Source organism: Gymnogyps californianus, chromosome 6 (assembly GCF_018139145.2).
Source record: "Gymnogyps californianus isolate 813 chromosome 6, ASM1813914v2, whole genome shotgun sequence".
In the NCBI taxonomy this organism is placed as follows: domain Eukaryota; kingdom Metazoa; phylum Chordata; class Aves; order Accipitriformes; family Cathartidae; genus Gymnogyps; species Gymnogyps californianus.
This window is the reverse complement of record NC_059476.1, coordinates 41,882,660-41,907,444: the sequence shown is the minus strand read 5'-3', so window position 1 is coordinate 41,907,444 and position 24,785 is coordinate 41,882,660. Positions and strand designations below refer to the sequence as shown.

Genomic DNA, 24,785 nt, shown 5'->3' with positions numbered 1-24,785 from the left:
CGTCCTTCATGTGCCTGGAAATGGTTTCCAGGGTTGGCTGCTCCATCCCCTTCCCAGGGATGGCGGGGAGGCCCGGCCGGCCGGCGGTTCCCCAGACCCTCCTTCTCGCCCTTCCGGAAGAGAGGGGCGACATTTGCCTTTCTCCCGTCCTCGGGAACCCCTCCCGCCGCTGGGACCTTTCCCCAGGCAACGGAGACCGGCCCCGCACGGACGCCAGGCAGCTAGCTCCCTCAGCCCCTCCGTGGCTGCCAGCCGGTGACAGGCGCTCCCCGCCCGGCCCGCCCGCTCCCGCCCGGACACCGCCGTTCTCCCCGGTAAGCGGCGGCGGAGGGCTTCGGGCGGCGCACCCGGAAGCGGCGGCGGAGCGCTTCGGGCGGCGCACCCGGAAGTGGCGGGAGGTTCGGGGAGCGGCGGCGCCTCGCCGAACTGAGGAGCTCCGCGATGGCGGCTGCGCCGCTGCGTGTGTGAGTGTGGCGGGACGGGACGGGACGGGACGGAGCGGGACGGGGCGGCGGCCGCGGGGGAGAGGCGCGGCGCGGCGGGGCCGTGCCGTGCTGTGGCGGCCGCTGACGCGCCGTGTCCCGCAGGCTGGCGTGTGGCGACGTGGAGGGGCGGCTGGAAGCGCTCTTCGGGCGGGTCCGGGCCATCCAGGGCAAGAGCGGCCGCTTCGACGTAAGGCTCCGGAGGGGGGTCGCGGGGGGGGGGGACGACCGGGTGCGGGGTGCCCCGCTCCGCTCCCTGCGGGGCACCGGGCGAGGGTGAGTGGGGCTGTTCCGCGTGGGGGTTCCCGTACCCGTCCTGCGGGTGAGCAGGGGCGTTGGGGTGGCTCGGGGCAGGAGCCTGGCCGGGGTGACACGGGAAAGGTTCCTGGGTGGGTTTCGCGTGGAGGGGATGTGCTGGGGGTGCTGGGGCCGGTGTTGCTGGCGGGAGCCGTGACCCTCCTCTTTCTGCTCGGTGCGCGAAGGGGCCGGTGGAGGGGGGCTTCGCACCCCCTCAGCCCTCCCTGTCCGGCACCGCAGCCTTGGGAGGAGCCGTGACCTGCGGGCAGAGAGTCTGTCTCTCTGTCACGTTTAAACCCATTAACGTTGCTGCTACGCATTTAATACCAGACGCAGATAAACATAGAGGAACCTCTTTACCATCCCAAGCAAAATGCTGTTGAAGTGATGCATGCCACAGTGCTGTGACAAGACGGCGTATCGGCGAAAAAGTTGTGTGTGTCGTTATCTTTGGTCAAATGGCAACTCTCGCTTTATCTGATGTTTTTAGATGCTTTTGTGTGTTGGGAATTTTTTTGGCTCTACTTCAGAGACAGAATGGGCAGAGTATCGCACGGGGGCCAAGAAAGGTAAGGAAGGCGTCGTCACTCTGAGTGCTGGTGATTGCACCGCTTCGCAACCCACTTCGCTGTCTCATCGCGGTGTGCTTTTGAATTCAGAAGTCACAGTTAAACGGTGTAATGTTAAAGCAGTTAAACTCAAGTAGAAAAACTCCACACAGGAGGGAAAGATGCGTTTGTTTTAAAACAAAACTCATTTCTGTCACGCTCTCGCACTCAAGAGCACAAAGATGCATGTGTCCAAGCGGCCTGCCCATGATTTGGGCGTCAAGGCCTGTGCCTGGGTCATCTGGCCGGCACTGTTTGCAGTCATGGGAGAGACGCAGGATGCTGCTTATTGGTGTCAGGGTCTTCTCTCTCCTTGCCTGGATGTCTTATGGCTCCACTTCTCTTCCTACCATCAACTCCTTACAGTTTGAGCCTGCAGGCTGCCGTGTGGGGTGGTCCTTGTTTTCTCAACCTGGGTAGCCCGAGAAGCTGTACGTAGATGCTTACAGTGCTTCGGTCAGCAGGCTGTGGGATCCCAGCACGCCTGCCAGTGCGTAGCCCTTCTTCTGCCACTCCTGGTGCTTCTCTCGCAGAAATTTTCGGTCATTCCCTGTTCACACCCACCTTCACACTTCCACCACAGACCTCCCCGCAGTGTGTAGCAGTGCTGTTCTTCCCCTCCCTGCATTCAGCCCTGAGGAGAAAGGGGAAAGCAGAGGTGCTGGTGGGCTGAGCGTCTCTGTTCTTCAGCCATGGAGATCATAAGGCTTTCCAAAGGAGCAGGGTTTGCCTATTCCTCCTTGGTCCCCGCAGCCCTATCCAGCCATGGATATGAAAAGTCCTACGTGGACTTCTCTGCCTCTTTCCACACCCCTCTTGTAAGGGAGATGCTACCTCACGAAAATTTTAAGTGTTCCTCTTTCCTCTTCAGTGCTACTCTGGCTGTCGCCCCTGGCGTGAGGCAAGCCAGAAGGGAGCTGGGACTCTTGCTTTCTGGTTCCTCTCTGCTGCTACGTCACTCCCCAGTTATCCCCTGCTTGTTTGTGCGTCTGTTTGAGCCGTCTGGACGAAGATTGTCCTGTTCGCTGCTTGTGGCTGAGGACTTACCATGGCGAGGCATGCTGCCTTGCGTTCCTGTTGCTATGAGAATATAAGGAGAATTGTTACTGGAGTGAAGTTTAACTTCGCTCCCCAAGGAAGCTCTCCTGTGTGCACAGGGAGAAGAGTGGGTGTTAACAGCAGTCTTCCCTGGACCGATGCATTTTTGCTCATCCTCACTTGAATTGTCTTTACCCTTTGAACTGTTGAAAAAATCTGTAGTTTATAATCTCACCTGTACGCACGTAGATACAAACAAGATTCGTGTCACTTCATTTTGGTTTTAAGCCATTCATAAAGTTTTCAGACTCTGCTCTGCAATTGAAAGCAATCTCCTGTATCTTTTGACTGTGGGAGCTGGAACTTCAAGCAACAGTCTAACAACAGCCGTAGCAGAGCTGCTGTACTGCTGCTGCTCTCCCTTCTTAAACAGGAAACTGTTGCTGGTTTTTATTCAGTGAAAAACTTAGGACCTGCTGACCAGGTGAACTGTTCACCAGCTTACTGGTGTACTGGTCTGCCAGGAAATCTACAGGAGGTGTCTCTGACGTCGGTCGTTGCTTTTTCTAACTTTTCATAGCTTGAAAAGATTTCACTTGCGCTGTTTGGAGAAATAAATTTTTATTGATCACCTAGCCATAGAGAAATTAAAACTGGCACTTCCCATTGCTTTTTTTTTTTATTATTTCCACCAGTTCTAGGTGAAGTCATGCGGCAAGTTCTTCTACCAAGTGAATCAAAGAGCTGATGAACTCGAGCTTTTCCCCTAAAACATCAATGGTTTGCAGTTTTTTGGTAGCTATACGAATTTAGATCAGCTTAAACTGAATCACCAGGTGTCCCTGTGCTCTGGTATTTACTCAGCATTGCCCTAGGGAAGACCCGTGTTTTTAGGGCTATGGATCATTTCGGAGCTGATCTTGTGTAGGCAGTGGAGCGAGTTGTAGTTAAAGCAGAGGTTATTCTCTGCTGGTGCTATATGCATCTGTGGAAACAGCAGGCTTGGGGACTTATTTTGAAGGAAGGTTGCTTGTTCTGTGCTTATTGCTCCTCGGCATACTGCAAAGGAATGGTGTTGGGGTCTGTAGGAACGGATGGGACCTGCTGTGATTCCTAGTAAATGTGGACTGAACTTGTGCTAATGGACTTGAATTAAACCAGACTGACTGCATATGGTTTTCTTCCCCAGCTCCAATTCCAACCTACGTGCTTGGTGCTAATGACCAAGAGACCGTGAGCTATTTTCCGGACGTCAGTGGCTGCGAATTAGCTGAGAACATCACTTATTTAGGTAAGGCTGCAGGTGGTTTGTGATAAGGGATGTGCGTTTGCCCCGGTGGTGCTTTCATGAATGTTTTCTGATCTTCCCACTTCAAAGCCCTTCCTTTTTCTGGAAATTTTAAGGTGGCATTTCTTATTCTGGGATTCAGACTGGAGTTGAATTCTGTGTTGAAAGGCTGATACAATCTGCTACGTAAAATGTGAAAGAGAACCCTGCTTTTTTTGTTGTTTTCTAACACTGAACTTGCTAGCCAAAAGGAGTAGTGGTTGAAAGAGCCTGTTCTTTGAGAATATCTTATTCCCATAGCATGCCTGTCTTTGTATGGGGAAGGTTTCCTACTTGAAGTATGATTTTGCTATGCTCTGGGGCTATACTGGAGTAGCAGAGGGAAGAAGTGTCATCTTGAAAGGTAACGAAGCTGTCGCAAAGCTAAAAGGAAAAACTAGTTTCTTTCTAGAACGCCACCTGACAAAAAACGTAACAAGTAAAGGCACTTGCACTTGGCTTTTTTCACTCAGCCTTCCTACCGAGCTTTTGATATGGATTGATTTTTTGGGAAGCAAGATAGCAGTGAGGAGAGAAGACTGGGGGTTGTCTGAACAGCTGCTTCACTGTAGGCAGGGTTGGGTTTGAGCCACTGTGCTAAAACGTGCCTGTACTGCAGTTTATGAGCACAGAAAATGAGCTGCCTGTAAGGATAGTTTCAGGAGAAGTAAGGCAGGACTGCTGAATTTGGTCCTCTGTGATGCGACTAAGAGATTACTTGCAATGCCTACATCTCAAGCGCGTGCCTGTGTGTTAATGCAGGCCGTCGAGGTCTTTACAGTGGTACTTCTGGACTGCAGATCGCATACCTGAGTGGTACCGAGTCCCAGGACGAGCCAGCTCCTGCCTACAGTTTTAGCGCAAAGGATGTGGCAGAATTAAAAACATCTTTGTTATCAACCCCAGACTTCAAAGGCGTGGATATATTGCTGACGTCCCCCTGGCCCAGAGATGTGGGGACTTTTGCCAACAGTGCGGTAAGTGTTCTGTTTTCTGGTGGCATGGGTTTCCAGATGGATTTAACAAAGGATTGCCTTTCTGCTTGCTGTAGTAATTTGGGCTCTTGGGCCATCTCTGAGTGCTTGAGAAAGCTGAGAGTAAAAAAAGGACAGTGGATGCTCTGGTTCTTCAGAGAAGAAGGACCAATGGGGAGGGGGATTTGTGAAACTTCAGGGTGTTTTATCTGTCCCTGCCTGAAAAATCAGAATCAAGAGCTTTCGTCTGATCACAAATATTGCTCTGAATTCAGTTGGTTGCAGTTGCTGTGGAACGATTCTGCTAGTCTCTCATGTGGAGTGCTGCGCTCTAAGCATCTTCAATACAGTTTGACATGAAGTTGTTCTTTCTCCCCCCTTCAAACTTTTCAAGCGTTTTGGTGTTTATTTCCTTAAGTATCAGTCAGCTGTACTAAATGGTCTGGTTCTTCCTCTGTCTGGATTTTGAGGATGTTGTTTCGTTTGCGTCCAATTTTCTGTTGTTAACGTTCCTCAGCAGAAGTGATTTTTCCAGTCGTAAGTTCAGGTGATCTGAAACCTTCCTGGAGTGCAAGGCCGCATACCATGGCAAAAGTACATTTTTTGCTTCCTCTCAGTATCTTCTGACATCCAAAGAGAGATACGATCCTCAGTCTAATAGCATAAAGAACCCTTCCTCATCTCCCCTCCAAAAAAAACCAACCCCACTAAGACTAGGAGTTGAAGAGAAACGAGTTGTAGGGATGTTCTGGCTTAAAAAGAAAACTCGGGTCTCGAAATTCCCATAGGGATTCTCTGTAGTAGTTCAGTGTATCATTCCACACTTGGCTTCCCTCGGCATGAATTTTCTGAGAATGTACTCACTTGGATAAACAGAGGAGTATATTAATAGAGATTATATTCAAGTATGCATCTTGTTGGAGTGTGTACTTCATCACCTGAGGATTTCATTAATAAGTCTTGGAGATTCCCTTGTGCACTGAGACCCTGAAATCTTGTCACTCAAATAAAGCAGGAAGTTTGAGGAATGAACAATTAGGTCTCTTGCTCTTTGTCACCTGAAGTTTCTCTTTCGGCAAAAGCGGTGTGAGGAGTTAAATGGCACGGATGAGAATTGACTCCCTGGAGAAGTCCGTGGGTTTCCTTTTCCTGCGATGCTTCGTAGCTCTGGCTGTTTTCAGTGGGGCTGGAAGCAGCCAGCCCTCAGTGCAGACGCTGCTGGGCTCCCCTCTGCCATGCCCGCTGTGAGGGCAGCAGGAAGGGAGCACAGAGAGGAAAACTGCTTCCTTGAGAGTGGGTTAGTGCCTGTCCCGCAATGAAGGGCTGTGACAGAAGCCTGCAAGGCCAGAGTCTCAGTCCCCGTGCTTTTACCAAAGATAACAGACGTAGGCTACTTCTGAACTTTTCTCTTCCCCTGCCCTTTTCCTTCCCTACTTCACTTCTCAGTCTAAGGCTAATGGGGAAAAGACAGCACAAGAGCCTTCACCCAAGGAAACAGTTAGAAGTCTGCTCTTTGATTCTGTTTTGTTTTGCTCTGACTTCTCAGGGATGGGACTGCGATAAAATTTTGCTTCCTAAGGAAACCTCAGAGCTTTCCTATTCGCTTGACTCCTGCACTAAAGCTTTGGCGCTCTGGGCATGTGGTCAAAACTTGCCTTAATGATTCTGACATCTGTTGGTGTTTGCCAGATTCACTCTGTGCTGCCCTGGCTTCATAAGACCAAGAGAAGGAAAATACGACAAACTTGGATTGATGAAACGAGTGGATGCAAACCCTGTGTATACGGAATGGAATAAATGAGTAGGCTCTGGTTGGCGATAAGAGATCAAGCCCTTTTGACTTTTTTTTCCACTTCCAGGGAATGGTGACCACTATAGTCAGTCTCTACATTTCCGGCATGCAGTTCTGTATAAAACTGTTTCTTTTCACTGCAATCCGACAGGTTTTTTTAGATAAAACTTGGTTTGTATTTTGTAGGGAGAAATAGATACCAAGAAATGTGGCTCCAAGTTGGTATCTGATCTCGCTGCAAGTCTCAAACCAAGGTACCACTTTGCTGCCCTGGAGAAGGCCTATTATGAAAGACTTCCTTACAGGTTTGTAAGACCATGTGAAATCTCATTTATTTTCTAATAAGAGTTCAATTTTTAAAGAACGCAGGAGGACAACTTTAAAATAATTTTATGAAGTCATCCAGCCTCAACACAGGGTCAAGACTGTTTCTCAGATGCATCTTATTACCATAATTCATGCTGCCTTGAAAACTGTGCCATAGCTGACAGTACTTGTCCGAGTACATTGCTGTGAATCTGATGCCAAGTTAGTTGCCCCTAGTCGCATTTCAACAGTGTTCAGCCTAATTTGGGGATGTATCTCTGAAAATGTATCGTGGAAAAGCTCTTGTGTGGTGAAGAGACTGGTGTCTCCGGTCATAACTTTGTATATAAAATGTGACTAGTGACATAAGGTAGGTGTCAGAACAACCTACGAATAAAACTAAGGCTGTTTTGTTAATGTTGGGTAAGATTAATATCCTTTCCACAGGAAACACTTTAAAGGTGTAGCTGTTTTCAGACTAGTGAATTGTCCTCTCATCTCTCTGTTTGGACTGCAGTGAGATGTCATTTTGGTCTGTGCAGCTGTTTTGCTCTTAGATCTCATGAGTCTGTCTGTCCTCAAGCCTCCTTGTTCTTGGCCAAAGACGGTATGTGGCTGACGTGCCATCTGAATAGTTTCACGGAGGATATGTGGTTTTCCCGCTGTCCTGTTCTATATTGTATATGCCAGTACAGTCATGTTCTGCTTCCTTACAGAAATCACACAGTGCTACAGGAGACCCCACAGCACGTGAGCAGGTTTATTGCACTCGCTGATGTTGGCAATACAAGCAAGAAAAAGGTACTGACACTCTTGAATCTTTCTTCTTTTCTCAATTACAAGTAATAGGACAGTAAGCCCAGCTTTGGCTAGCTAGAGGGCAGCGGCGATCACTTAAAAGCTTGACTGAAGTGGAGGGATCTGTCTCACTTGAGTAATAGATACCATTTGCCCATTACGTCAGAAGGGTGAGGGCTGCAAGATGTGTTCTGAGGCACCACTGTTCTTCTCTGCCCGGTCGCATGGCATGTAGCTGTGAAGACAGCTGCAGAGGCAAGTGGTTAGAAAGCTGCCATTTCTTCCTCTTCCCCAGCTGCTTTACGTATTTTCTGTTCGCGTGGCCCGCTTTAAGAAGGAAGTGAAATTCCAAAGGAGCCCTTACAAATCACTGACAATAACTAACTTCTGGGATGTGAAGGGGCTGTTTTGGTTGTTTTTTTAACCTGTTTCTCTTTTCCCCTTAAGAAAGTTACAGAATATTGGTATAGAAGGACAGGTTGCTAGTGGTTAAGAAGGCAGAGGAACCAGGCCTGGTAACAAAAAAAGGTCCAGGAGTTCTGGACAGAAAGAAGGCCTGGAAACAGGCAAGGATCAAAGTTTGTTTCTTTTTCAAGTAGGATACATTGCTGCTTTTCAAAAAGATCCTTCCTTAAAGTGGAAGGAGTGAGCTACTTGGAAGCACTCCATAAATTCTTGGTTGCACTGGGTGGGAGACTGGCACAGGGAGTGTGTTTTTCATGTCCTGCCTTAGCTTAAACACTGATTCACTGAGTTCTGGCAGTGCTAAGTTGTGTGTTACCGTTTCAGGGTGGCTTAGTTCACAGCTGACCTCTTCAGAGTTGCAGTCACGGCAAAAGCTTCTTGCATTTGAGCTGTCTGTTTTTGTTCTAGTATCTCTACGCCTTCAGCATCGTGCCGATGAGCTTGATGGACCCCGCAGAGCTAGTGAAACAGCCACAGGACGTCACGGAAAATCCATACCGAAAATCGCGGAAGGAGGCTCAGAAGACCAAAGCACCCCTCTGTGCGGAGGTACTGCTGCCTTCTCCCCCATGCGTGCGCTCTGGCTTCACACTCTGTGTTCAGGGAGCTTAGAACAGTGTTTGGCTTTAACCTTGGAATATTTCTGTCCAAAACACTTCAGGGTTCTGTGTAAACTATTTGCATCAACCAAATTGTATAGATGCAGTGCATGGGAGTTTGTTACAGTTTGCCCCTTCTTAAGCCAACCGTATCCTGGGCTGCATCAAAAGCAGTGTGGCCAGCAGGTTGAGGGAAGTAATTCTGCCCCTCTACTCCGCTCTGGTGAGACCCCACTGGGAGTACTGCATCCAGCTCTGGGGTCCCCAGCACAGGAAAGACATGGACCTGTTAGAGCAGGTCCACAGGAGGGCCACAAAAATCATCAGAGGGACGGAACACCTCTCCTATGAGGAAAGGCTGAGAGAGTTGGGGTTGTTCAGCCTGGAGAAGAGAAGGCTCCGGGGGGACCGTATTGCGGCCTTTCAACACTTAAAGGGGGCTTATAATAAAGATGGGGGACAGACTTTTTAGTAGGGCCTGTAGCAATAGGACAAGGGGTGATGGTTTTAAACCAAAAGAGGGGAGATTCAGACTAGATAAAAAGGAAGAAATTTTTTACGATGAGGGTGGTGAAACACTGGCACAGGTTGCCCAGAGAGGTGGTAGATGCCCCATCCCTGGAAACATTCAAGGTCAGGTTGGACGGGGCTCTGAGCAACCTGATTGAGTTGGAGATGTCCCTGCTCATTCCAGGGGGGGTTGGACTGAATGACCTTTAAAGGTCCCTTCGAACCCAAACCATTCTATGATTCTTCCTGCAGGTCTGCATGGTGATGCTGTAGTTAGATCTGCTTGCTTGTCAGGACTGCTCCCTATGGGCACGTGGTCTTATTCTTTCTAAGCTTGTAAACTACAAATTAGTCCTTTGCGGCTGGCACCCAGTTTTCTGCCTTAGACTACTGGCTATTCAGGTGCTACTTCTTTTGATGTTGCATTTCCACTATATCCCTCAATGCTGGTGAGCTAGGTGTTGGGCACTGTGGTTTTTTTTTTTTTCTCAAGTGTCCTAATTTACCACCTTTGTGCTCCGTTAAATATCGATTGCTTGCCACCTGAGGGCAGAAGGGTTCCTTCCTGGGGCCTGAACACTCAGCTGTTGGTGTCAGAAGATTTGAAATTGCTAACTTCGTAATTTGATCATTAGACGAGTGGATTGTGTTCATCGGTGTAGAGACTCGGGTTATTTCCCTGTGCAGAGCATGTTTTGCCCTCTAAGCATTGTGGGATAATGCGGACATGTGAATAGCTATGCCTGTATATCTTAATGTAATGTAGAGAAACCAAATTTGGGAAATCATTGGCAGGGGGTGAAAAATACTCAGTCTGAAGTCAGGCTTGACTTTGGCTTTGCTGGAAGAGTGTGTCAGGTAGGAAGTGCAAGCACTGCTCTCCAGCCTTTCTCCCCGGAGCATGTATCCAGAGCGAAGGGCTGGCTCCTTCCAGCCGACAGCGTGGGTGGGCACGAGGGTGGCAGACACCTCCTGATCCCTTTAGCTGTGACAACCTCCCCGCTGAGATTTGCCGTGGTGTTCAACCCCTGGCAGTAAGGCTTTAAATAGACCAAACGGTCAATAACTTGATGGAAGCAAAAATTCTTGTACCTTTGAGCTTCAATATCCAATTGAAGACAGGCACGAAAGCTTGGGAAGTTTACTGGGAAAAGTGCTTCCGCTCACATGCCAGTTTTGCCAGCGTGGGTTGTATTTTAGACTGCAGTTGTGCTCCCGTGTGGGAGCCAAGCTAAGCTGGCGTGAGCAGCGCTGCTCTTTGCCGTCCTCTTCCCAAGTAATTTCCTCTGCAGCCTTAAAGCCTTCTAATGGCATTTTGCCGTACATGACAACTCAGTCAAATGGTTTCAGCCTCTGTGTGAGTCTGTTGAGAGGTTAACATCTCTGAGAAATAAAGACATTCTTTGGGCACTGGCTGTCAAGTGAAGGAGAGATTTGAATAATCCGTAAAGTCAAGCAATTCTGAATGTTCAGCATAAGGCAAAATAGGAGAACGTAGCAATTTGGGGCAGCTCTCCCAGCATTTTTTCCCTGGCTGAGGCTGCTGTGTTACTGGGAGAGCTCAATTCATTCTGTTCCAGGATATTGATGCTTTCGCTATTGATGCTTTTCGAAGGTGGTTACCTCTTCAGGAAAAAGCAAATTCTTGTACGTACTGTGACTCTCTGTGAGGCAGTTATAATGGGCTTCGGTTTTTGTTTTCTAAACAGGAAGAACCAGCTTGTCAGTTTTTCTTTGATTTGAACAAGCATCAGGGAAAGAAACGTCCCTCAGATGGGAAAGAGAGAGGGAACTCCCAACCTAAGCAAGCCAAAAAACCCCGTAAGTATGCGGATACTTTTTTCCTGAGCTCTTCCCTTGAGGCATTGGACCATCTCACTCTTCATTTTTCTCAAGCTGTTGAGCTGTATACGTCAGCTTGCCAACATGCTCTGTCACTGTACTCGATGCTGTGAGAATACGGAGGAATGAAGGGTCCTTTGTTTCCTACAAACCTGACAATAGGTGAAAGAAAAGTCAGAAGCGTAGTTTAAAAGCTAGTTGGATCTGTGGTGGTTGCGGTTGGGCTGATGCCATTTACCCTCTGAACCAGACTGGCCTCTGAACATGACAACAGGCAGTTTTCACAAAGCAGCGTGTTTCCATTCAGAGGGACTGCAAGAGACTGGATCACAGTGCTGATGAGTTCTTGACACACCACCGCAGTTGTTCTGTGCTGTGAGTTCACAAAGTATTAATGAACTGGAAAGGGAGGAAGCCCTTCTGTTATCTCTGTATTTCTGTCTCATTAGAGTTTGTCTGACTTGAAGAAATTTAAATGAAATCTTTAAGGATCACGACTTCTCAGTGACAGTGTTATTGCAAGCACGTATCTTTAGAAATGTTGGTCTTGGGTATGAAGAAATTTGGGCTTAAAATGCAAATGTAGGTGTCGGCCTCCCCTTTTGTTTCTGTGAAAGCTATTCCCACTCCCAGTGGGTAAGAAGACATTCTTCAAAAATGCCTCTGGTAGATAAGTCTGGTTGCCTTTGTTATGCGAGACTAAGTTGTTCAGTTTTTATTTATTAGCTTTCCAAACCCTTTGCATAGTCCTTGCACATAACAGTTCTACGGGCTAAATTACTTTCTGCTAAAACGAGCGCAGTGCCGTTGCTCTATACGTGCCTGCAACTGGCTGTAATGGCAGTCGGTTTTGATTAAAGAATGTGCGTGGGTTTTCTTGTTTTCCCCCATCACTTCTGTAGGACATAGTGTGCCATTGTGCATATTCATATAACTTCCGAAGTCTTCTGGAGTTTCATGTCATGAGAAGAGAGCCTCGTTATGCTGTGTTGCTCAGAAATGAAGCCCAGAATTGGACGTTCGGTTTCCTGCAGTTCTTGGGAGAGCCCTGTCGTGTTTATTGCATTCGCAAAGCTGTTTGTCTATTCTTGTATGCAACTGGCAGAGGATGTGAAGATAGCGTTTGACCCTAAGGAGAGGCCTAGCTTATCAATGCCATCAACTTACATTAAAGGTCAGCTCAGGTATCGCAATTTGGGTGTGAATCCAGGTGTTTTAAGTGTGATGGATAGGCCAGAACCGACAAGTGTGTTTGACAGCGTCTGTCCTTGTCTGTACCTATGCAGTAATTTTACCTCATTTTGATTTGTTTGTTTAAATCCACTGGTGCTTTCTTATTAGTGAGCTGTAGCCACTAAATTCCTGGAATTAGTGCTCTTCCATTAAATTAGAGCAGTCGATGAGAATGGCGGTCGGCAAGGGTGTGACTGCCGCCACCTCCTCTCCTGCTGGAATTTCCCAGAGGCACCAGTTCTCTGACCAGATCTGCTTCCCAGAGCTGTGTCCTTCTGGCATCTCCAGCGCTCTATCAACTGGGAAGGGTGGCTGGAAAATAACAGCTCTTCCAGATCTTGTTCTGTTCCTTGTTCTGACAAATAAGCCTTGTGTTAACACTTTTTTTCTCTTCCCTCTCCCAATAAAGCACAGCCCATGGGGCCCTGCTGGTTCTGCCTCGCCAGCCCAGAAGTTGAGAAGCACTTGGTTGTGAGTATTGGCACACATGTAAGTACCTGCAGCACGTTCTTTGCTACATGACGGCAGAATCGTGCTAAGACACGGCAATATAAAATATCAATCTCCAATTTTAAATCTTAAAAAAACCCAAACAAACGTTATTTGAAGCTGACTCTTGGCTTTGTTTTCAGTTTCTTCGCATCTCCCCTACAAAAGACATAAGTATATAGATAAAGTCTTTTAAAAAATGAAGCATGGTGCAGTTTTGCTCCGGCAGCAGAGCTGGATTATGGTGCCAGAACACTTTTTGCTGTGCCAGCCCTCACGGTTTGCTTATGTTACCATCTGGCAGAACTTTTCCAGCGTGAACTCAGCGTAAACTGGGACCTGCTTTGGCAGCAGGATGCACTGTCTGGAGTTATGCCAGCTCTCCCTGGGATGATTGGTTCCAGTTTTGTTATATATAGACTAAACGGAAGATAAGATAGCTTTAAAGTCAACATCTTGAAGTACATCTTGGAGATTAATTCAATCATTGGTATATTCACTTTGCTTAAAGTTATTGCTCCTGTATAGCATAATCCACTTCAAGCTGCTACAGGGACAGGTTTGTCTACGGGCTTATTTTAAAAGCTGTTAATAATTTTCAAGTGGATTTCCTTGTGATAGTAAGAAATTCTAGCCACAGTGGTGAAGTTCACTCAGCTGCTTTCCTGCAGACAAGGCATTCTCTGGCCTTCAAAAGATTTTGGTGTTTTGGTTTGGTTTGGTTTTTTTTGGGGGGGGTCCTTTAGCAGTCCCTCTCTCATTCCTCTAGTAATTAATAAATTGCTAATAAACAATCCCTAATAAATGACGTAGAGGAGAATACTTTCCGGTTCCTGAGGCAAAATCGCTAGGCTGGGGGATACTCAGAATGCAGTCAGAGAGTAAACTTCCACAGCACGGTAAGTAAGTGTTGCTTGCAGTGAGTAACTGGTGTGTATTGTTTCACTCTAGTGCTATCTTGCCCTGGCCAAAGGTGGCTTATTACCTGATCACGTCTTGATTTTGCCTATTGGGCACTATCAGTCAGTGGTTGACTTGTCTTCAGAGGTGGTGGAAGAAGTGACCAAGTACAAGTCTGCCCTAAAGGAATTTTTCAGAAGCAAGGGAAAGAGATATGTCCTATTTGAAAGAAACTATAGGAGTCAGCATCTGCAGTTACAGGTATGGTTTTAGCGTCACCCTGGGAGAATATAAACTTACACTTATCTGCAAATGAATTGAAAGAGAAAGCTCACCTTCAAATTTCCCTCTTTATTCTGTGCCTTCCCAGAGTGTGGAGAGAGGTCGTCCTACCCACAGATAGAGCCAGAGCAAAAATAAAACCGGTGTGCTGATTCTGCCACAGTCCTTTAATTCTTCCAGTTACAGCAGCACAATGCTGGTTGTGTTGAGTGGGTGAGGAAAACTTTTCCCTGCATGGAACTGATTAAAAAGCCCACCAGGTTTTCAGATAAGTTGCAAGACCTCGCTCTGACTCTAATCGGCTCACACTGGCACACGAACTGCAGTGCTCGCATTTGTCACTGAAGTAGGCTGAAAATCTAAAGATATACGCAGAACTCTGGTCATCATCTACCAGTACCGGCCCTTTGATTTTTTTTTTTTGTTGTTGTTTTTTGTTTGGTCCTTGTGTGTCAATCATTTAGGGGTTTATTGTGGTGGTTTCTGTGTTTGGCGGATCTGTAACTGTATCAGAGCGGCCTTAAACTACCACAGAGATCAGAAAGGGGAAGGCTGTGCTGAGAACTTTCAAGCTTTTAGTTTTCAGCTTTTTGTTCTGCTCCTACAGAAAAAAAAAATCTCGTAAGTTTAAGCCTGTACAGATGGGTGCTCACCTGTCTTGTTTGATGATGCTGAGCGGTACTGAGGAGCATACCAGCTCCAGTGATGGACTGATTGCTTTCTGCAAGTGGTTTGTTTTGTCTTTTTCTTCTTTTTACGGAAATGTTGTCCTCCCTCTCCAGGTGATTCCTGTCCCGTTGGACCACTGTACTTCCGAAGACATTAAAGAGTCCTTTATTGCACAGGCCCAGGAACAACAGATTGAATTATTAGAAATCCCAGAGCACTCAGATATCACGCAAGTATGAGACAAGATTTCACCTCTTACTTACTCTCCCCCTGTCCCGTCCTGGCGGCTGTTTCCCTCCGAGGTCCCTTTGTGCGGCAGGGTTAAGCCGTTGGAGGCAGACTGTTGTAGAGTTGCTTTGGAGATGTGCCAGGTGTATTCTGCTCCGGGCAAAGTTCCCGTGAACGACAGATGCGTCGCTTATCTGAAAATTATTCCAGTTATGAGTAGGGCTTGCTGAATTCATTCCTTCTCATACCGAACACTAACCCTCTTTCAGTGCTGCTGCACATCGGGTAGCTTTGGGTTCCCTTGGATAAGAATTTGAAAGAAATCTTCCTATTACATCAGAGAAATGAGTCAGTAGTGACAGAGGGGTTTTTTTCCTTTGTGCTCAGTGGTCACAGGGACACCTGATCTGCAGCAGGAGCCCGAAATAGCACGTGTGCATGCCTCTCTCTTTCGAAGCCATTACAGCTATTGATACACACGTTGGCAAGCGTAGAGGCCGGTTTCTCAGCCGAGAAACGTGAACGTAGTCTCTTCACGTGCTTTTCTTCCTCTAAACACGCGCCGTATTAGTACGGGATGACCTAGCTCAGGTTGAGAATGATGAGAACTGCCCGGTTCTCTCATTTAACGGCTCTGTAGTGGTCACGGCAGCATCAAACCACAACGTGTGTTATAGTAGTGCCCTGTACGCGTCATCAGCTGATGACCCCAGCGAAAAAGCGACCCATCACTTCATCGTCCCTTGGAAGTGACGGTTTGACGTCAGCCACTGACGCAGTTTGGCGTCTCTGGGTCGGTTGGTTTGTTTTGCCGAGTATTCCTCCCGAAAGGCAGGCCTCTCTGCTTGGGGAAGCGTCTGCTCTTTTCCAAACCAGGTGCTCTTCGCTGGCGGGAGGCCGCGGCGTTGCTGGGGGTGCGGGGCTCGGCAGCGGGGCCCCCCTCTCCTCTCCCCCCCCCCTCCTCCTCCTCCTCCTCCCCGCAGGTGGCGCAGCCGGGGACGCCCTACTTCTACGTGGAGCTGGACACGGGGGAGAAGCTCTTCCACCGCATCCGCGGCCGCTTCCCGCTACACTTCGGCAGGTGGGTGCCGCCTTCCCCCGGCCCCCCCCCCCCTCCCCCCCCCCCCCGGCTGACGCTACGCCCGGCGCGTGACGTCGGCGGGTGACGCCGGCTGTGCTTGCAGGGAGGTGCTGGCGAGCGAGGCGTTGCTGGCGCTGCCGCAGCGGGCCGACTGGCGGCGGTGCGCGGCGGAGCGGGCGGAGGAAGCGGCGCAGGCCCGCGCTTTCCGCCGCGACTTCCAGCCCTTCGACTTCGCCCTCCGGGCCTGACGGCGGCGCTGACGGCGGCGGCGACGCTGACGGAGGCGGCGGCGGACGCGCGGCTATTGGCGGGCGGGCGGGCGCGGGCGCGGTGACGCGGCAATAAAGGCGGAGTGCCGGTGGCGCCGAGTGGCTGCGGCGCGATGGAGCGGGGCGCGCCCCCCGGGCCCGGCGGCGGCGGCGGCGCGGAGCGGGCTCCCGGCGGGGTGGCGCTGCGGGGGCAGCCGGCGGGCGGCTGCGGGCCTTGGGAGATGCGTGACCGCCTGGGAACCGGCGGCTTCGGTAACGTCTGCCTCTATCAGCACCAGGTGGGGCGGCGCGGAGCGGGGCCGGGCGGCGGCGGGGAGGGCCGGGCCGGGCCGGGCCGGGGAGCGGCTGACGGCGCTGTGTCCCGCAGGACTCGGGCGCCCGGGTGGCCATCAAGTCCTGCCGGCTGGAGCTCAGCGTCAAGAACAAGGACCGCTGGTGCCATGAGATCGACATCATGAAGAAGTGAGTGCGGACGGGGCGGCGCGGCCCGGCCCGGGCAGCCGGGGCCCAGCGGCCTTGAACCAGCCGGGCTGAGGGGCCGGGGAGCGGGGGGACAGCCCAGCGCCTGAACCAGCCGGGCTGAGGGTCTGCCCGGCGGCTCTGCGCTGGGTGATCTGTCATCCCGAGGTGTCCAGGCGTTTCTGCTCTGGTGTACTACCTCATGCCTTGGCTGGGGACCTAGCGACGTCCAAACGCCCTTCGCTCTTGTGCTGCCGGGGCTGTTTGTCCGTCCTAAATTCCCCCAGCTCACGCCACACGGTGCGTTGAGTTTTAACGTGGCGATACAAGAACACCCGCACGTTCCCATACCGTGGAGTGCGTTCGTCACCGCGGATCTAGGAATCGCTTTTTTCTTGTCACGCTCCCGCATGTACAGAATAATGCCTCCTAACGCTTTCTCATGAGAAACCACATAGTCAGTGCTGCCCACCATCCCTCTCTCCAGCATGTCACTCCGAGGCACCTGTGAACCAGAGCTGACCAGGTTTGTCCTCGTGGATGCGAGCGGTAGCTCTGGGTGTCGGGGGTCTCGTACAGTTGCTCCCTTGTCCTGAGAATTCCTCCTCCTTCTTGAGAGAGATCCCGGAGCATTGAAATGCTCTGTCCCACTGGTGGGAGCAGGGACGCCGCTCGGTTCTGTTCCGACTTGTCCTCGCCAAGGCCTGCAGTGCCCCAGCTGCACAGAGCTGTACTGAGCTCCTCCTCTGCCGCCTTGTCACCCTCGCCTGCCCACGGTATGCACTAACGTTGGAGGAAACCGCTTGCAGGCAACCTGAGTTTGTAAGTCGGGGCTTGGTGATCACTGTTCTTGGTAGCGTTTTCAGCGTATTCGTTTTCTGAATACAAGCACTGAGCCGCACAGCTACAGCTGCTCTTGTGGTGGCTTTCCAGAGGCTTTGGAAGGTGTACGCAGAAGTAATTTGTTGTCTTCGCTTCCTTCTGGATGCGTTTATTCCCAAAAGTAATGTATATTAGAGACAGTCAGGAAGCAGCTGTTTGAATTCAGTTGCAGAAATTAATCCTCCCCTGTGTACGTGGATTTCACCCGCCTGGTTCTACCTCCCTAGTACAGTTACACAAGTGTTAACGGATTCCTATTAAATCCTTGGGCCCCGGGGGAAACTGTCCCCACGTGCAGAAACAGAGATGCATATGTAACGACTTTGCCAGGAATGTGCAGGAATCCAGAACTTGAGCCCGGATCCCCATCATCAAAGTCCCATGCCTTGACTTTGAGACGTCATTTCTGCTCATCACTGGTTTGTGTATTCCCAAGGTATGGATTTTATGCATTTGGATACTGGTAGGTACCAGTTGAAGAGTGTGCTTCTCAGCAAGGATACATTTGGGAAATAGAAATTGCACCCGAAACACAAAACATGGTTGGTTGACAATCTGTTGTCTCATGCTTCCAAAAGAGGAGTCGGAGTTTTCATCCAGCTTTCCATGTGCTTAGGTTGAACCATCCCAATGTAGTAAGAGCCTGTGAAGTTCCTGAGGAGATGAACTTTCTGGTTAACAATGTTCCTCTTCTGGCAATGGAATATTGTTCAGGGGGTGACCTCCGGAAGGTAATGTCTGCTTTGCTTTGCAATATGTAGCAAAATAAGTGGCATTAACGCTGTTTCTGTAACTGTGGTTTGTCTGTGAAAGCATGTATGTTCTGTTGCGCTTTTCTTTTTAGGTACAGGTGTGGGGAAGTAAATGTAAAGTGGAAAAAAAACCCCACACGTGGGAAATGAGGCTTGTGTTTTTGAAACTAGAGGACAGAGAGCAATCCAAGGGCAGATGCTCTTTTATCCTGAAGCAGTGTGTCCTTTCATGGGACCACTTTAGCGTTAATACAACTTCCCGTAGCCTAGATACTCGCACCCAGCGTGTTTGGCTTTGCTGCCCTGTGTCTCTCTCTGTTTGGAGTCTGGTCTGGTTTTGATTCACGTGTATCCAGTGTTGTATTGCTCTCGGCACAGGGAAGGATCCTTTTGGTACTGGTTTGGGGCCTGCAGGGCTTCAAAGACTTTCCTGTTTCCTGCTGAACTGGGAACTGCCCTTCTGCAAAGCAGCAACACCCAAGAGTAAAGGAACCTTTGAGTAGTTCCCCAGCCAGCAGCTGCATGGCCCGATAAGAGTTTATGCTCCCTTTCCATTGCAGCTGGATTTGGGAAGCAGCCATTTGTATAGGGGTGAAGAAGCAAATCCCTGTTGATTAAGGTTTGCTTAGAAATCACCTCATCTAAGTGATTAGGAAGCTCGTTTTTCTGTTGTTGCTTTTGTTGCTGGTGTTAAATAGCACTGGAGGAACGTGGGGAGATGTCGAATGCAATAACTGCATGTCTGCTATAGCAGCTAGTGTATCGGTAACTTACTGAGCCTCATTTTATGTTTTTGAGTTGTTTAAAACAGTAGGGACAGTTTTAATAGACAATTTTAAGGTTGTCAATGAAAGGAAGTGGGTATATATGATAATAGCATTTGGATGTTGCAAACTCACGTAGCTGACCACGTTCTCCATGATGCCTGGATGTTGTATTTTTGCAGTAAAAGTTTTGAGACTGCTGGAAGGTAAATTGGAGACCCTGGCCAAGAAATCTGAGGTTACATTAGCTCTACTTACAATGCAGTATTTGATCATTTAATTTCTAATGAATCCTTAGATGTTGCATAGATGCTGGGACAATTTAGGAAGTAACATGCTTCATTTCATTTGATTGCATGTAATGCTTTGTTCCTTAAAGAAAAAAAAAAAAAAGATGCATTTTTTTTAAATTTCTGATCCTGCTCTTCTATAAATCTTTCTCTTACACTCACTTGGCATCATTTCTGTTTTGCACCACTATTAATTTCTCATTGCACATCTGCAATCTTCCATAAAGCCTGGAAAAGCACCTGCTTCTGTCTACGGGCCACGCACATTTTTATGCTTGTGCTCTTTCAGGATAGTGTTGTGGGCTCTGAGCTTGATTTCTGACTTTGCCCCTCTCCTCCTTTGTTGTTCAGCACATCTACCCAGAACTTAAGGAGTGAGATGTTGAAGTTTGGCTTCTCCCCCAGCGAGGTTTGACTACTGGTTGTGCCTGAAGTGTGGGAGGCAGGCAAAACCAGGAGGATACGTCATGGGAGGGGTGGCTGCAGTGCAGAGGTGTACCTCAGTCATCTATAAAAGCCTTCAGTGTAGTAAAAATCAGATTACATGTTGATTGACTGAGGGCGTATGCAGGAAGTTGCTGAAGCTACTTATTGACAGATCATGAAGACAGTGATTAGGAAGGGGTTTCCTACGGTGCTTCTACCATACCTTTCTCTAGAGGAGAAAAATTCAGGGCAAGGGAGAAGAGAGATGAAGAAGCTCTTTAGAGTGGAGGCAGGCTTGAGAATTCAGATCATGGTCCATGCTGTGAACACTCCAGTGATCCACAGGCCAATGATCTGCTTTTTAGCTCAGGATTAACTAGGCGGGCGACCTAGAAGCCAGCGTGCTGAAGTGTCGAGCACCTTCTTCTTGTTGAGGGAGCAGTCAGGAAGGAGACCGTGTCCGAAGGCAGAGCTAGCCGGCCATCGGAGCCAGCACCGTTATCAGGAGAACGTGCCCTTTGCTGGTTTTAAGGCGCCTGAGCGTGAGGTGGGTGGCTGGTACTGTGCCGCGGACCCTGCAGGGCTCGGGCAGCGTTACGGGAGTGGGGACTGACTACGGGTGACTGCGGAGGTGGCCGCACAGTGTTTGGCAGCCGCTTGCAGTGGGGGCAGATACCTGGGTGGCTTTACCATAGCGCGGAGTATCACTTGGGTACAGCACGCTGAGAAAGACAGGCTCTGTTAGACTCCATGGCCAGCTTGTTCAGATTAAAGCAGCAATTACTTTGGGCCAGCTGGGCTGTTTGGGAGCTGCAAATGACTGCAGTGATCTTCTCGTCTGTGGTCTGCACTGAATTTAGGAGTTAACCTGTTGGTTTCCCTTCTCATCCTTTTATCAATGACCTGTGTTTGAATGCCAAGGGCTTAGATGAGTATCTGTTCCTTTTGCTTTTTGTTCACTCAGTTTATTTTCCTCACTGGAGAGTTGTTCTTCTTTGGGGTGTTCCTAAATCCCATCAAGCCAAACTTCAGCAGATGAGGAGCGAGCAGATTCCAGGAGCCTCAGCATCCCTGTTGCCTGCAGCCGTATGGCCCTGCCTGCGTCTCTTGCCCGTTTGCTTTCTGATGGCTTTCATGCTTTTGTGGTATTATTCTAGCAGTCCAAATCTTCTTTTTAACCCCATCGCTGCGCAATGAATTTTTGTTTTGTCCGAGTAGTTTTCTTCTTCCCCCCATGCTTTTATTTCACAAAGCCGACTACCTCGTTCAGCTTGAGTTATGTTTGAGCTGTGCTGTTTTCTGTGTGGTGTCAGCAGCGGATGGAAAATGTTGTTCTTGACTGTTAACTGTTGCACTGTGGGTCTAAACGTCTTTTTCTTTACTGTAGTTGCTAAACAAGCCGGAAAACTGCTGCGGACTTAAGGAAAGTCAAATACTTTCTCTGCTTAGCGACATTGGTACGTAGTCTAATGCCTTTCTTGTGTTTTGGTTTTGGGGGTTTTTTTTTATTACGTGTAGTGGCATTTTGTTTTTCATCTGAGCCTGAAAAGGGGACTAACGAGAACAGGGTGTTAAAACAAATTAGGTTTCTATTCCAGAGGAAGGACTTGGTATCCTGCTGATCACAGAAACAAGAAGCTTGCACTAATGACGTGTCTGTGGAATGGGATTGGAAAAGCTGTGTAGCGGTCGGTTGTAGGTAAACTATGACCTTAACGTTTTGTTTTGTTAAGGTCATGGTTTTCCATTCAAACCTCCTTTCTGTTCCTGGCTCAGGAGATGCCAAACTGCATGTCACTTGAAGGGATGTAACTTTTACAAGCCAAAAAGCACAAACCAATGTGAGAAGTGCCAAAGTTGCCCTGTGGCTTCTCTGTGTGAGAAAGCATTTTGGACATATTGGGCTGGGCTTCTGTCCTTTCAGTGCTCAGAGGGCTTGCAGTTGAGTTGCTGAAATCAAACGCAACTCTGCGTTTCTTCATCCTTGTTCCCCTTCTACCTGCAGAATGGGGTCTGTTGTCTTCATAACAAGTTGAATGTCTTTGGCAAAGATTTGAAAATGCAGTGGAGAAGAAATGCAAGTTAGAAGCTGTTAAATGTACAAATGAGTGGTAGATCAGTGAAGGATGGGGACGTTCTCCCTGGTGGGAGAAAGTGTTTGAACTGTGGACAAGGCATGTTGGTTGAACATTTCTCTTAAAATAATCCTGTAATGAATTTACAGTCACGTCTGGTTAGAAGTAGGCTTTACACGATGTGCAGTCGGACTATCTTTCGCATAGGAAAATTTAAAATACCTCATGACGGAGATGAGAAAATACAACACCTGCCTTGGGCCTCTCATGGAACCTTTTATTTCCACTTGCACACCTCCAAGATTGAAAAATCGTGACTTAAAAAAAAAAAAAACCAAACCTCAAATTTTGAAAGTTGTCTTTTGCTGTGGCTATGTCCTGTGGCAGATACTTGCTTGATAATCTTTAATGTAGCGGCCAGTGTTGTTATTTGGGTGGACCAGTAGTGAATTTTCCCCTTCCCGCAGGCAGGATTTGTCTTGTTTCTTTTTTGTTAGTGGCTCCGCAGTCCCCTCAAGGCAGTTCAAGCGTGGACTGTTGCCACAAGTCCTGCTCTTTGCCTTTTCTTGGGCACGTGCTCCCATTCCCTGTTGCAGCCACTCCCGTACCCAGGCGAGGAGCAGGTTCTGGAAACCAGCCTGGCTAAAACCTGATTTTTTTTTTTTTTTCTTAGTAGTTTCCAGCTGGATCGGTCCCAGGATCAAGCTGATCACGCGGTGCCATAAATGCTTGTGCTGCCACGGAAATTGCATCTGGGGAAGGAGAGTTTGGGAACCTGCGTTCCTTCTGGGGACAGCCCCCACGTAGATTGGCTTAAAGCAATCACGGAATTTCATTTTGAGCGGTGGGAGTGACAGAAGCGGTGCTGCTTTGAGCACACCGGTCTCCCACCAACAGAGGGGAAGCCTTGAACCCCTAAGTTCAGTGTTGCTAATACTGACCGGGGGGGTTGCTGGTGGCACCTCGGTCAGCTGCTCCGCGCAGCGTTAACCAGAGGCTGCCCAGGAATCCGTTTTTAGCTCCAGCCATGCTTCTGCTTCATCGCAGCTGGACGGTCCCTTCCCCGATGGGGTGGTTCGCGTTGTGGTGCTTTGGCAGTGGTGGAAGTTTACTAGAAGCTCTATAAGCCGCTATTTGGCAGTAGTTTTAGGTCAAAGGGAAACTGGGCTTGTTTCATTTGCTTAATTAATTTCAGTGCTTTCTTTCATCAGCATCTTGCATAATGCGCTCACGTATATAAATAGGTCTTTTTGTTATCTTGCGTTAATTTACCAAGATCTTAGGCTAGAGGACATGCAGAGCTGTTTCAAGCTGCCTGCACGTTTTAGAGACCTGTTTTGCTTGTCTGCGTGCTGTGGTTCATTTTGTAACTCTACAGTTTGAGAAGAATTCAGCTGCCTTCTCTCTTGCCTTACAGGCAAGAGATGTGACCTGCGGCTATGCCACGAGGCCTGAACTCTGTAGCAACCTCCATTTCTGCAGAGCAGAGGAACAGAGCTAGTTCAGTCCTAGCATAAATCCGACAAATCTTTTAAGTCACTCGTTCTTAATGGTGCTTTAAAATGAAAATTTATTGATGTCAACCCCAAAGTCAGGGATGTTAGATTTTTATCAGATGTATCTTTAACCAATGTGAGTTTATCTTCTGTTAAATCAAACACACATCTTTCAGGGTCTGGTATCCAGTATTTGCATGAAAACAGAATTATACACAGAGATTTAAAGCCTGAAAATATTGTTCTTCAGGATGAAGGTGGGAAGGTAAGTCAGGTGGCCTCTGTCAGTGGTGTTCCCACTGTCACTTCTGGAAGTTGTCAGCAGCTTTGTCTTACCTGAGAGAAATAAGAGAGAACAAGTAGTTTGTGGCATTGAACTGGGCTGAAAACTCAGCTGTGAATTTACTAAAAGTTTACATCTTCTTGAAGCCACAAATCCTATTTTGCTTATTCTTGAACCTTTGTCATTAAAAACAAACAACTTCTGCTTCCGTTCAAGAACCCTGCCTGCAACAGAATATGAACGATATGAGATTGTAGCATATCCCTGTGTTTGCGGCTTTGAGGGCTGCGTGTAAAATCAAGCTAGTTCAGAGTGTCAGCCTAATGGATTTCTTAGTGCAAATTGTTTTCTCTGTTGTTACTCTTTAAACGAATAACTTTCAATTCCCAGGTAAAAAGCTAGATACTCTGTTCAGCCACGCTGTAACTGGCAAGCTGCTTTAAATAAAGTCGAGTCTAAGTTGAGATAGGTGGACAACGCCAGCTTACGTGGTGAAACAGCAAGCCTTAACGCTGCGTCACACGTCAAAGCTTCGCCACGGACTTTCTCCAGAATTTCCATTCTGGCTTTCCTCTTCTTGAGTGTATGCTGTGGATGTCACTGCACAGATTTTGGGTGGTTTGGTGGGTTTTTTTCTCTGAATTTGCTCTTCTGATGAACTATTTAAACTGTCTACAGATTGTTCACAAAATAATAGACCTGGGATACGCAAAGGATCTGGATCAAGGAAGTTTATGCACTTCATTTGTTGGAACATTACAATATTTGGTAAGATTTTTTTTTTTTTTTCCACGTATACAAGCGATGTGGTATTGCCACATTTTACAGAGTCAGAGAAGTGTGTGTCAGAAGGAACCTACGGAGGTCCCCTGTCCAGCCTCCTGCTCGCGGCAAGACTGTCACCAGCACTAGGGTCAGGGCAGCCGTGGCTTGGCCCAGCCAAGCCCTGAAACCTCCAGAAATGGAGATCCCGCACCTTCCTGGGGACCTGTCCCAAGGGTGTTTCCTCTCCAGGGGAAGAAGTGTTTCCTCGCGTCCAACCTGAACCTCCCAGACGGTGATCTGGGGCTGTTGCCCCTCATTGTATCACGTATCGCTTCCGAGAGGAGTTTGGCCCCGTCCATCCCTTCCATCCCTTCCTGTGCCACGGTCGGGGGCTGCTCTCAGTG

General features: G+C 48.6%; 2 protein-coding genes and 1 non-coding gene across 5 annotated transcripts in view; all 3 read left to right on the top strand.

Moving 5' to 3' along the window:
* The first annotated feature begins 416 nt into the window (after window positions 1-416).
* On the top strand, window positions 417-16,267 carry CWF19L1 (CWF19 like cell cycle control factor 1). Of its 3 annotated transcripts, none has more exons than XM_050898809.1 (14): window positions 417-464; window positions 588-672; window positions 1,270-1,348; window positions 3,615-3,716; window positions 4,515-4,729; window positions 6,705-6,823; window positions 7,541-7,625; window positions 8,496-8,636; window positions 10,906-11,017; window positions 12,681-12,742; window positions 13,712-13,921; window positions 14,725-14,844; window positions 15,823-15,920; window positions 16,024-16,267. In XM_050898809.1, exons 1-14 carry the CDS (start codon window positions 442-444, stop codon window positions 16,166-16,168), a joined length of 1,596 nt encoding a protein of 531 aa, XP_050754766.1. In that variant the 5' UTR covers window positions 417-441; the 3' UTR covers window positions 16,169-16,267. The 3 variants fall into 3 exon arrangements, with proteins under 3 accessions (XP_050754766.1, XP_050754765.1, XP_050754768.1); XM_050898808.1 differs by having other exon boundaries at window positions 12,681-12,760; XM_050898811.1 differs by lacking the exon at window positions 14,725-14,844 and having other exon boundaries at window positions 12,681-12,760.
* Window positions 14,412-14,551, top strand: LOC127018105 (small nucleolar RNA SNORA12). Its single transcript, XR_007766713.1, has one exon. It is a non-coding gene; the product is annotated as a small nucleolar RNA SNORA12 (small nucleolar RNA).
* Window positions 16,268-16,302: 35 nt separating the features above from the next.
* CHUK (component of inhibitor of nuclear factor kappa B kinase complex) overlaps window positions 16,303-24,785 on the top strand; it is a 31,700-nt gene continuing 23,217 nt past the window's right edge. The window contains exons 1-6 of the mRNA XM_050899210.1: window positions 16,303-16,467; window positions 16,557-16,651; window positions 18,147-18,261; window positions 21,150-21,219; window positions 23,510-23,598; window positions 24,295-24,384. Coding sequence (XP_050755167.1) covers window positions 16,303-16,467; window positions 16,557-16,651; window positions 18,147-18,261; window positions 21,150-21,219; window positions 23,510-23,598; window positions 24,295-24,384 — 624 coding nt within the window. The remainder of the gene's footprint in view (window positions 16,468-16,556; window positions 16,652-18,146; window positions 18,262-21,149; window positions 21,220-23,509; window positions 23,599-24,294; window positions 24,385-24,785) is intronic.